The following is a 12,901-nucleotide window of genomic DNA, read 5'->3' on the forward strand; positions in this document are numbered from 1 at the left end:
CCTAAGTCTCAAACAAAAAGTCACAGCACTTATTGTTCTGCCAGATGGGCCTTTGAAGCGCTTCTCCTTCTATATGATGTAGATTGTCACAGGACAGCAGAGACCGGTGTCTTTCACAGAACATTCAGCCTTCTTTGGGTTTGTCTTTGTTCTTCATATGTAGTTGGTAACAGGTTGTCTTTACAGAAGAAACAGTTTTGCATTCTCATTGGTTATATTTGCTTTTCAAATTAGAGAACCACAAGTACGTGGCTCTGTTTTCATCATCCATCTACAGTATCCATCCATTTCTTAGCCACTTCATCCAATTCCCCTGAATTGTGGGGGAGCTGGAGTGTATCCTGGCAAGTAATGAGCGCATGGCAGAGTACTCCCTGGACAGGATGCCAGTCCATTGCAGGGCAGAAATACTGACACAAACTCCCTCACACCTAGGGCTTATTTCCTAAAAGTTAAATAACCTACCAGTATGCCCCCTATTTTTAATATAATATTATTGTTATCAGTAGCTAAAGAAATAGTAGTAATAGTAATTCTGCTTTTGATAGCAGTATTATTGGCAATAGCTAATATTAAAAGTGTGAACAAATGGGATAAACAGAAAGAAAGATTACAAATTTAAAAACGCCATATGGACTATTAAAATGTTTGTTACTTCATTACATTTTGTTGGTGCTACAACAAGATCACTACAGAAAGGAAGGTCCATAAAAAATACATAATTTGCAGTTAGGTTTCCTTTGATTGGAAGTACTGGAAGTGTTTCATTTTAGTCTTTTTTATCTCCATTTGGTCACAATCTCTTGTTCATTAATTCTGATGAAGAAATAAAATATTATTTGTTATTACAGTACTTGTTGGATAAATAATTCATAAAGGGTGTGCTTTGTTTAAATATTTTATTGAAACCTGCCAGTCTGTAATGTAGCCATGTTGAAAATTCTAATACCACACTCAAATAGAGAAACCTATGTTTTATATACAAATCAAATGCAAGAAATTATTGTGTCTTTTCTTTTCATAGATATAAAGGATGTAAACCAGGCAAGTTCCAGTATAAACTCCACAGGATTGAGCACCTGGAGATTTCCAGTTCAAAATTTAAAAAGCAACCAGGTAAAACTTGTTTCTGTTGCTTTTTATAGACTTTATTGAGGACATCATTGAACAAATTTCATGAATAACATTCATATTTGTATTCATGCTGTAAATCCTGGAAGCCCTTTTGGTTAAATGCTTAAGGAATACTTTGCAAAGCAGTAATTACATTTATTGATATTGCTTTGAAATCCTTAATAATAATAGTAATATTGAATGTTTCATGGTTGATGGTTGCCTTCTAAAGCTCTTGTTATAATTCATTATTTTTTAAATATTGAGTTATTTGATTTGCTTTTCTGACATGGGTAATTTAAAAATATCACCCACAATTGTTTATATGTTAAACGTTATAGTGTTTTTTTCTTAACAGTAAATTAAATATGGACTTACAGTACGGTAAGTAAGAATTTATTCTGTGTGATGATGTTAAAAGTTCTACTGAAGTACACAACATTATTAACTCAAGAAAATACATGTACCAGCTTTGTAGACAGTAAGCAAAGGTGCTTCTGAAAGTAAAACTCCTGCACAGCATTTATGCAGTGTTCTGCAGTTCAGTGTCATTCCAAAACAAAGACCTTACACATGCAGTATGTGTCCAGTCCAAACAGGAAACATGGAGTTACTTTATCCAACAGATCTGTTGTTCATTAGAAGATGGAAATATGAATTTAGAAACGGTACAAACCATAGTTGCATAAATAATCCAATTTAAACTGCTGTGAAATTGTACTTAATCTGTATTTTATAGCTGCTCTTTAGATAACTAAAGGGAATCTAATTTCCACTTGAATGCAACCGTAATGTTTCAGTTCAGTTTGTAAGAACACTATTAGTTTATTTTTCTGTTCAGAATAAATGCCAATCATAAAATACACATACAATAACATAGCTGAATATGTTCTCATATGTTTGTTTAGGGAAATCATTAAGTAAGTACCCTACTCTGTTGTTTACACACGTTGAAGGCATTCTACTGTAGGTTATCATAACATATTGGCCTGCCTTGTGATTCTCTCTTGTATTCAGTTTAAACAAATGACCTTATGAAGATACTCTTTAAGAAAAAAAAAAGCTTTTGCTGTCCTTTTGTTAATTTACATAGTTTGAAATCAGCCTAGACTCCTAACTTGTATGTTAACATCTGCTTACAATGTTGTAGAATTACTATGGACAGTAGAACTGTTTAATGCAGAACTCCTTGTACCTGTAGTTAGAAATGCACTGTGCAGTCAACCTTTGATACTTGGCTTAGTCTGACATTACTATTTATCTGGGGCACTGTGCTGTTTAAATGCTATTTTGTCTGGAAGTTTGGTTAATTTTTGCCTGAGCATGTCCCAGCAGGGAAACATTACCATAGTAACAAATGATCAGACCAAAAAGTAGACTCTTGATTCACAAAATTTTAAGAGCCAGACTGGTTTTCCCCACATCACTGCCATGCCCTGCCATAGAGAAAGAGACTTCTTATGCTTATGGATGTGGATGAAGATATTTTTTTCAAAATATAATGAAGATGCATTACAATATCTCTCTCCCTCCACAGGAATCAAACAATAACAACCTTGGTTCACCGAAGGATAAAGTGCCTTTAACAACAGAGGGTGAGGCAAAAAAATCAGAGGACAAGAGGACAGGATTTTCGCTGCTTTCTAACTCAGTTCGGTCTGATAAGTCACACAGTAAGGAATGTGTGGAGCCCCGCCGGAGTTCCGTGCTTCCAAACGAACAGGCGGAAGCAACAGAAATTTTGGAACAGACATGCAGCAGTGCCTATCAAGGAGACTCACCACCTGGGGAGACTAAAGGCCTTCCTAAGATGAAAGCAGGCTTCTCGTCTATCACAATAACAACTAGAAGAGTTGAACAGCTACCTAACACTTCATCACAGCAGGATACATCCACTCTCACTCAGACGGAGGTCAATGATGGCCAGCCTGCCTCTACTGCTACCTTGGATGGCCTCTTAGTGGACAGGAACTGCAAACCAGTTATCCGAAGAAGAAAGGCCACCATAATAAAGGTGACTGAATACAGGCAAAGTTACACAGAAGGTGAAAGGATCAGGAGGGTAAAACCCCTTGAGTTCAGACATAGTTATGCGGAAGGAGAAAATAAAGAAAACGTGTCCTCTCATCTTTGGCAGAGTAAAGATTCTTTGTTCTCTCCACCCCAAGGCTTAGTACGATCCTGTGCCCATCTTGAAGTACCAGCTGAGTCTGCAAATTCTGTCTTGTACTTGGAGAAGTTCCGTTCCATTTCCTTGCCTAAACCAGAGAACGACAGAGAAGAGGAGGTACACAGGTCTGCGCTTTCTTTGTACCTGAGCAGAACATCCCCCAAAGCAGATCAAGCAGAAACGGGAGGTGGCCAAAACGAAGAACGTCTTGGTCCTAAGAATGGTCTTTGGTGCCCTGGTTTGAATAAAAACACAGAAGCTAGTCTGCACTGGATCACTTCTCCTGAATTACAGGAACAAGAGCCCACTCTTCCCAAAAATTCCAATGGTGTCGATACTGCAGAGTCAGGCTCTCATTTATGCAAGCAGTCTTTTTCTGGTGGTGCAACAGAAAGTGATACATGTTTCTCATATACACAAAAAGTGAGAGAAGATACAAATTTAAATTACAAGGGTGCTTTTCAGCAGAGCAGTAGGACCAATCAACCACCTACTTTTAATAAACCCCAAGGTACACTATGATTTTCTACTTAGCTTCTGTCAAAACTACCAGTATAAAGTTAATTTGTTTGCCAATTACTCGTTGCTGAAGTTTGCATTAAGACAAAATGTAGACTATCTCAATATGGATGTCAACCTGAAAGAAGCACATCACGTTCACAACAAGCTGTAGTATAAAAATAATATATATTTTAGATACTTTATATATGAATAATTCTATTTTTGTAAAATAGCCCTACTTTCTTGTTTCATTAATTTAATATTTAACATACTGTTAAACACAATTTAAAATTAATAAAAATCTAAACAGTATACTTATATTCTATAATTGGAAAAGATTGTCCCTCAGCATTGACCGGGATTTGAAACCAGGAGTTTTCTGGCAACAGACTGACATGGCTGGATCATAAATTTCTACCAAATTTAACTAGCCATGATTTTATCTTTTCAAGGCAATAAATATAAGCATGCCTAAAGAAAATGATCAGGTAAAGGTTCGTTCCATTGTGAAAGGTAAAGAAAAGAAACACCACACTTTGATTATAGAACCGTCTTCAGATGTGTCCATGCTTAAAGGTTTCATCGTGTTTCTTTTCTTTACTTTCACCATGGAATGAACCTTCACCTGTTGCTTTGCTGCCTGCAGATGGTGACACAGTTCCCTACTTAAACATAAAAAAACAAAACTAAGTGAATTTAAAGTAGACATCTTGTGCACAGGGGTACAGTGATACATAAAAGTATCACATTTAGGTCAGAGACTCATATGTATTGTCACTTTGCCTGGCCTGTCATTACTATCAGACCTAGTTCAGATCAGAATGTGTTTAGCAGGTGCAGTGATGTTGGAGGGAATAAGCTTGGCACATATGGACAATACCAACTTCACAACAGATATCATGAGAATAGTGCCATGCACGGTCTAGCTCTGTTTTATTTTCCAATGCTCAGGCGGTGAGTGTGATGAATTCTCGGCTCAGCAGCGTGTAATTATGAGCAGCTGCTCAGGGGGTTTTGAAAGCCTTGGCAGGAGGGACAGATTGCTGAAAGCTAAAAAAACATTTATTAGAAGTGATTGGGCATACTTTAATTCACTGATGAACACAGTTTATTCTTTATGTATTTATTTGAGAATTCTAGATGGTTTACACACTACATAGTCATAAAATTAAAACATCTGGATGATAAAAAGTAATGCGATGCTTAAGTTTATCTTCTGTAAGTGAATCGAAATCCATGATGATACAACTACTTAGAAAATAAGTGGTAAATATTTAGGTGTCTTTTTCTTTAGAGATTTTACTGAATTTACTGGTAGCTTATTTACTCATCCTCATGCTTTCTTCACATTAATTTATGTAGCATATGTTTTGGTTGCATGCTTTAAGAAAGTCACATTTCAATCAGATTTCAATCAGATTTGAATTGAGGTTCTAATCAGGATTTAACCATTGTTGTTTCCATTCCAGAACACGTACCATATCAAAGAAGTTCCTGTCCAGCTCTTGACTTGTCATTAAGTCTTCGGGCTGCATCTGTGATAGCCAATCTGAAAATCCAAAAACAACTTGGCAAGATACCAGTTTGCACGGATGCGACATATTTAAAGAAAACTCAGCACACGCAAGACACTTTGGGTAATACCGTGTCTCTTTTCTGTTTTAAGCAATCTAAGGGCACTATTTAAAGTAGAATATCTTTTAAAAAATCTCTTTACCTTATTATATTTACCTTTTTTAGAGATGTTTATATACTGTACAACAAAATCTGGATATGCTATTCTAGGTTACACTGTAAGCATAACATGAATAAGAATATTTTACATTATTGACTCATTTGAAAAGGACATGATGTTTCTATAATTTAAAGGGTGTAAACTAATTAATGTTTTTATATAAATCTATAAAATGTCATCTTTGTATTGTAAATGTACTGTAACTTCCTGTTAAGACAGAAAATTATATGTAAAAATAAAACACTTTGAAGTGCTCAATTCTTCCTATTAAACAACAGGAATTGCACAGTGCCATTTTTATCCTATTTGTTATAAGAACAACAAACAGTGTTTTTTGAATATAGCCCTTATTATTAGACTGCTATACCCTATTATTTAACAGGGTGGTTGTGTTACATTTGTGTCTCGTTATCTTTCCTCTCAGGAGAGGCTGCTAAGGGACACGTTAAAGTGTCCAATCATGAGAAAGAAGTTAATCAGGACCCCTCCTCCTGTGTGATGCCCGAGGATACACCTGAGTTCCCCAGCCCCGTTCCTGAGGAGCAGAAGCAATACGTCCATGGCCCTGTGGATGTCACACTTACAGCCCTCACTCTGAAAGTAAGTCTGGCATAACCTCTGATACATGCTCTTCAGCAGGTTTAACCTGGGAAGAAATCTGCATACAGAACCTGTTTGGAAATTGTCTGAGATGATGGCATCAGACCCTGGCGACTGCTGTTGTTTTGCAGGAAGCGCTGGAGCTCTATCGCCCTGACTTCATTAACCGCTCCAGGGGCAGAGTGAAGCAGCTGGAGCAGCGGGCGCTGCAGAGGAGAGCCCTGGAGATCACAGACGTGTCCCCGCAGGGCCCCACTCCTGGCACCAAGAAGAGGCACTGCACCAAGCCCCACCCTCTTAGTGGTACCTGCCATGTTCCTCTCCATCCCCAGTCTTTTTGTTTGTGGATGTGGGAATCCACCAGCAGGATTTTGTAGTGGGAGCTCCGCCCTCTTAATCAGCCTTTGTGAAAACACTGACACAATGTTGCTCAAAAGGTGGCTTGGGGTCTGCTCTGAAAGTTTTTGAAACTCCAGGCTTTTGATCCAATCAGCAGCTGATCATCAATTTCAGTATTTATACTGCCTATATTGTGTATCATTCACTAATGTCCTCATTGATGGTAATGAGCAAGACACACAAGCACTGCTGTATGTGCAGTGGTGCAGTAATGATTTTAACAGTAATGATTAGTTGCTGCTTGGATCGAAAGTCGAGATAGCGAGGGAGGAATCTGACATTGTTTGGGAAGCACTACACTAATGAACTAAAGTATAATATCGTTTTAGCAGAGAAGATTATTATGTTGCAAAACGTTCTTTTAGTAAATTGCTTTTCAAACATGATTGATCATTTGTGGGCAAATGAACTGTAGGTATTCCCCTTGCCTTCTGCCAGCAGTTAAACAGCTTTCTACCATTTGTTTCTCCAAAAACAGGAAAGATCTAAATTCATCGATGCAGATGTATTTTGGTACATGACATCATATGTCACGACTTCTTCCTAGTATTGTTCCCCCACTTATCAGGCACTGGCTGCACAATAGAAGGCCCAGCAGACCCAAAGAAACCAAAAAATATTTTTCATAAGGCTTTCTATTTTAAACTGCTCCACAACCACAGTGAATGGTGCTCCTGTTAAAGTAATTATGTAGTTGCCAACCACAATGCATTTTATTCGCATGAACTACAAGAAGTTGACATACAAGACATACAAGACGTTGAACTGCACTTGGACAGAAAACTGATATAGAAATGTTAATTTTTGTAGTGTTTTGAGTCCTCTGCTGGACAAACTTTATAACTGCAACATATTAACAGCATACTGGAGTATCTCTCTTGGATATGGGCAATCTCATTGCCGGCCTTAATTTAATAAAATTTCAGTGATATGTGTATTACTGTATTACATTTCATATAATGTAATAAATGGCCATTTCAATATATATGTATAAATGAAAAAGTATAAACGAGCAAGGATGACAGATTCTCAGAAGAGAAAGTCAGCCTGCTATAGAGCAGACATTATTTCAAATGAAAATAATAATAATAATAATAAACTTTATTTTATATAGCGCCTTTAAAGGTGGCTTCTCAAAGCGCTTTACAGGATGACAATAACAATAAATAAGAAGACTACAACAATAAATAAGAAAAATTTCACAAGACAGGACACAATTATAATTACAGCAATACAACAATAACAATAGAGGAGACCGTGGAAGATGGTATTAAGAAGAGCAGAGGGGTGAAGAATGGAACCAGTTAAGTAAAGGCTTTTCTGAAAAGGAGGGTTTTGAGTCTGGATTTGAAGGAGTTTAGAGAAGGTGACTCTCTAATATCCTTGGGCAAGGAGTTCCAGAGCTTGGGGGCATAGCAGGAGAAGGCCCTGTCGCCCATACAATGTAGACGGGCTTGGGGGACAGTAAGGAGGGCAGAATTTGAAGAGCGGAGGTTGCGAGGTGGGGAGTAGGGCGATAAAAGTTCAGACAGGTATTGAGGTGCCAAGCCATGTAAAGCCTTGCAGGTGAGCATGAGGATTTTAAAGTCTAAGCGGAATTTGACCGGAAGCCAGTGCAAGGACTCCAGGATAGGAGTAATGTGAACACTTGCACTAGATCTGGTCAGGATTCTGGCTGCTGAATTTTGGACATACTGCAGCTTGTTCAGAGTAGATTTAGATACCCCAGGGAGCAGAGCATTGCAGTAGTCAATTCGAGAGAATACAAATATGTTGATCAGCTTTTCAGCCACAGTTAATGATAGCATAGGGCGTAGTCTTGCGATATTTCTAAGGTGAAAAAAAGATGTTTTGACAGTATGCTGTACATGTGGGTCGAATGTTAAGCCAGAATCGAATATAACCCCAAGGTTTTTCAATTTTGATTGGAGCTCAAGTACAGAGCCATCTACAGAAAGGGTTACAGGACTGGCTTTGCGAAGTTGATGGGGGGTACCAATAAGCATGACTTCAGTCTTGTCACAGTTAAGATGAAGGAAGTTTTGAGTCATCCAAATTTTTATGTCAGAGATGCAATTAGATAGAATAGAGACAGCCACATCAGTGTCGGGTTTGGTATGGATGTATATTTGAGTATCGTCAGCGTAAAAATGAAAGCTGAGGCCATGTGATCTTAAAAGCTGACCAAGTGGGAACATGTAAATGCTGAAGAGCAAGGGGCCCAGTATTGAGCCCTGAGGGACACCAGACTTGACAAGACCAATTTCAGACCTGTACCCATGTACAAGTTTTGCTTTACATAACAATGTGCCTGATGCATTTGTTAAAACAATAAGCTGTGTATTTAAGCTGCACTGAAGCGTTTCTTTTGAGTCTGTCGTTCTTTTAATGCTAATTGAATTTTGTAAAAATGCTACTTTATGCATCATCAATTACTTGTAAAACAAAACAAAGCAAAAATATGCCATTCAGTGTGCTGTTTTACAAGAATTAGTAATTTAAAATTCCAGATCATTTACATGTAAATACCTCACATCTGCGCTATTTTCTCTCACCTCAGTCACTTCACAAAAATATTTTTTGTGATTCAAGGTTTATTGAAATTCTTAAAAGAGGGGTTTAGCCATATAAAAAAAACTATCAATGCGCCTCTTTTATATTCCACGTTGGATCCTGCTACAGTTTAGCTACCCAAGACCTGTATTACTTTAGATCGTTTTGCAGTGCTGTAATTTACCATAATGTCAATTCTAGCTTGCAGGCGGCTTATTTTGCATCCTTTAAAGCTGTGACAGAATTCAGACAGATGTATAAAAACCCATTGTAGGTCTGTGTAATTTGTGATACACTATGCTTGTCAAAGTTTGGTAATTGTTAAACACATCATACTGAAGTGGACAGAAGTTGAAAATAAGTGATCCATAAGCTGCTTCTGCAAGAAAAATAGTTTTCATTTTGGAAACAAAATATTTCAGTAAAGAAAAACTGTTCTATTGCAAACACATTTACTTTTTAAAACTTTAAAACATTTTTGCATTCATTATTGTTAATAGCAATGAGCATTATTACTACATAGAAAGGAGGATATTTTATTATATTTGAGGTAGGATATTTATTGATGATTATGGTTTACAGACAAAATATTTTAATATTGGATAATATTATTTACTGTGATATTTGTGAACCCAAAGTTATAATTTCAGAAAGAAAGCATAAGATTTCAGAACTTACAATCTGAGCTTTTATCTACATAGTTATAACCTAAAAAGATACTTAAATTGGATGTATCGCCTTGTTGCTGCAATTTATCTTTAGTGAGTGCCTATACTGTAAGAATTATTCCTGCTTTTAAACCAACAGAATAAATAGAACATATAAACAAAATAGAACTAATATGTAATAATCTACAGTTTAAACTTTTTGTCTGTAACTTGTCTTGCAGATAATCTTTTTAAACCCAGGGAAAGAGCCATTTCAGAGAAGGAGATGCAACTGAGATCTAAGCGGTAAAATTAGTTATTATTTCTACATTAAGGACTGCTCTTAATCAGTGCAAATCATGCCATCTTGTTTAGATATTAGATTGCCATGTTTGACTGTTACTCATTAAATTATCCTTAGCCAGATAAACTACTGGGCACATAAGGACAAGTATGACAATAAACATACTTTGCTTTACTTAGTTTGTACCTACTGTATATGTATCTGAATTTGTTGCACACACACAGAAGACTACCTCAGATTTAATGTTTTTTTCTAGCAGTTTGGTTTTTCACTGGTATGATAACCAATCTTAAATCCCAGAACCATAAGCAAGGAATTCCATTTTGAAGGAGGAATGGACTTTGCATGGTTGGTTTTATCGTTTAGTCCAGGTTGCCTGATCTGCTTTCACAGTGATAAAGACCCCTTCTTTGTTTTCCAGATTGTGGTTGTGGCAGAGCAGCCTTTCAACAAAGGGGGCTGCTGCTTTCCTCTCTGCTCTGTGCAAAGACTGAATTGCCTTTTCTCTTGATTGCAAATATTGACAGGATTTACAACAAGCTGCCTGAAGTCAAAAAGAAAAAGGAAGAAGAAAAGAAAAAAGTGGTATCGCAGACAAACAGGTTGCGGGCTGAGCTGTTTAAAAAGGTAAGACTCAGGGGCTGACACCACTGGGCCAAGAGGTTTCTGGAAAGGGGTATTTTTCGGAGAACACACAATGGCTTATGAAACTCTCTCTTCCGATTTGACTCAGGGCGCAAGTGCCAGGAAAATAATTTCTCACTATCAGAATCTCAATATGCACGTATCAACATGTTTTGTACAAAAATATTTTTTCTGCTTTGGTATTTCTTTTATACTGCACATTAAATCAGACCCTTTAGATACCTGCCTGTCAGGCACAGTACATGCTGATATTTTGTTTGCCAGAGATCTCTTGCTTCCTCTCGATGGGGCTCTTCCATCACATATTGTGCTTGTGTTTTTTTAATTTTTAGTTAAATTTTTTATTTAATCCAAGTCTATATATAATTTTGCAGCTCGATGCATACTGGAAGCAAGTGATGGACCTGAAAGGCACAATCCAATCCCACAACACACAACAGACTTAGATCTACATTTTTTTAGATTCATGCATTTCTTATAAAATGCATAATGTAAGACAAATTTATAAGCAGTGCAATAACACAAAGTAATAATCCTGCAATAAAGACTACAAACTCCACCCATGTTTCAATTACACACTTAATATTGGTAGATGTCTTCATAGTCCTGTGGGCTTAGATCTTCAGATCCTTGTTTCACTATAACCCATGTTTGGTAGAGATTACGTGTACGTTACCGGGAGGCTGTTTGTATGTAACAGTGACACCTTTGCCTGATAAGCTCAATTAAACTTTGGAATGGATGTCTTTTTTGTAGTGATAGGAAATTCAATATTTAAAGACATGTTTCTCCCTACTGAAGCAAATGATAAAAGTAATAGACAAAGGCTGCCTGAAACCATTTACAACATAATTGAATACTGTAGATAGCAGTTTGGAATGTTTAAATTCTGACTGATTTTGAACACTATGAAGAAAAAAAGATCTTAGCAAAAAAAGGAAATAAATTAAAAACTGGAAATAGACTTTAATGTTCATAGATATTTTTAATTTCATATTTATGTTACTTTTATAAAGTGGTTAGATGTTAGTGACCTGTTCTCATCAGATCTCAAAAGCTAAGCAAACCTTGGCCTGGTCAATACTGGGATGCAAGATCTCTAAATAACACCAGGTTCCAATTGTGGGTAGTGTTCATGTGCTGGTAGCGGCACTATTCCTTCTAGACCAGTATTTCCATAACTAATGGAACTCCTCTGGTAGTTACAGTCACTGTGTCCTAGAAACTACCATTCCATGTCTGTTTCGCTGTAGGTGCACACAATCTGGTCTAATTGCCCTGATGAAGCAGTTCCTCCCTCACTATCTGATCCAGGTGGATACTGCACTACAGTGGTGGATAAACAGGGTCCCTTTCCCTTCCTATTTCTAAAATACTCTGTGATCCTTTGGGATAGAAACCCAACATCCCCACAGTAGATCAGGTATCGAAATGCGAAATTATTTCCAACAATGGAATTAAGATGAGTATTTAGGCAGGCCATATCGGGCAAGCTCAAGACTCAGGAGTAACACGACTACTGTTACACGCAGCCATTGCATCTTGAAAGAGCTCAGAGGCAAAGAAAAATAATGCCTTCAACAGGTTTTTAATGATGGATACTAATATAAGATCAGAGGGGCTAAGGGTCTGTCTTATTTTTGTTTTCTGGATACTTCTCAATCTTACATAAACACAGAAAATATTTCCCCATTGATTCATGATTGTACAGTATGTGCAGTAAAATTATCTTTCTGCCCAGGAGAGGTCAGTGTTTAGCTATTCAGTGCTGAATTCCTTTCTTCATTATAGTTAATTCACTTTAAACACTGTAAAGTGTTTTGTTTTTTTTAAATGCAAGCAAATATGTTTTGAGAATGGTTTTACTACAGAAACATTTGCTATGCATCTGTATTTCTTATAGGCTTGGGCACGTATCCATATTGAATGGCTTACAAATTAGCTCTGTCAATATTTTGTTTGGGTTTGAAAGAAATCCTTCAGTTTCCACCTGAAATGATTAAACCAGTAATTGTTTGTTTTTTTACCAATAACCTTTCAATTATTAAATTGGAAATGATAGCTTCCATCCTTGAAGTAAATTGATGAAAAAAGGAATGACACTAAAAGCGGGTTTTTATTTTATTTCTATTTGTTTATTTTATAACCATATTTTATTTGTTTTAATTGTTAAAAATGAGTTGTTTCCCTTATATTTGGAAATAAACAGTATAAAGTCTGCAGATTTATTTTTT

General features: G+C 36.7%; 1 protein-coding gene across 2 annotated transcripts in view; it reads left to right on the plus strand.

Moving 5' to 3' along the window:
* Window positions 1-12,901, plus strand: part of c6h10orf90 (chromosome 6 C10orf90 homolog) — a 29,052-nt gene that overhangs the window by 13,443 nt on the left and 2,708 nt on the right. For both annotated transcript variants that reach the window (XM_088635098.1, XM_088635097.1), the window contains 7 exons: window positions 1,025-1,116; window positions 2,651-3,794; window positions 5,254-5,421; window positions 5,944-6,119; window positions 6,251-6,422; window positions 9,961-10,024; window positions 10,550-10,649. In XM_088635098.1, coding sequence (XP_088491224.1) covers window positions 1,025-1,116; window positions 2,651-3,794; window positions 5,254-5,421; window positions 5,944-6,119; window positions 6,251-6,422; window positions 9,961-10,024; window positions 10,550-10,649 — 1,916 coding nt within the window. The remainder of the gene's footprint in view (window positions 1-1,024; window positions 1,117-2,650; window positions 3,795-5,253; window positions 5,422-5,943; window positions 6,120-6,250; window positions 6,423-9,960; window positions 10,025-10,549; window positions 10,650-12,901) is intronic.

Source organism: Lepisosteus platostomus, chromosome 6 (genome assembly GCF_059453375.1).
Source record: "Lepisosteus platostomus isolate fLepPlt1 chromosome 6, fLepPlt1.hap1, whole genome shotgun sequence".
NCBI lineage: Eukaryota > Metazoa > Chordata > Actinopteri > Semionotiformes > Lepisosteidae > Lepisosteus > Lepisosteus platostomus.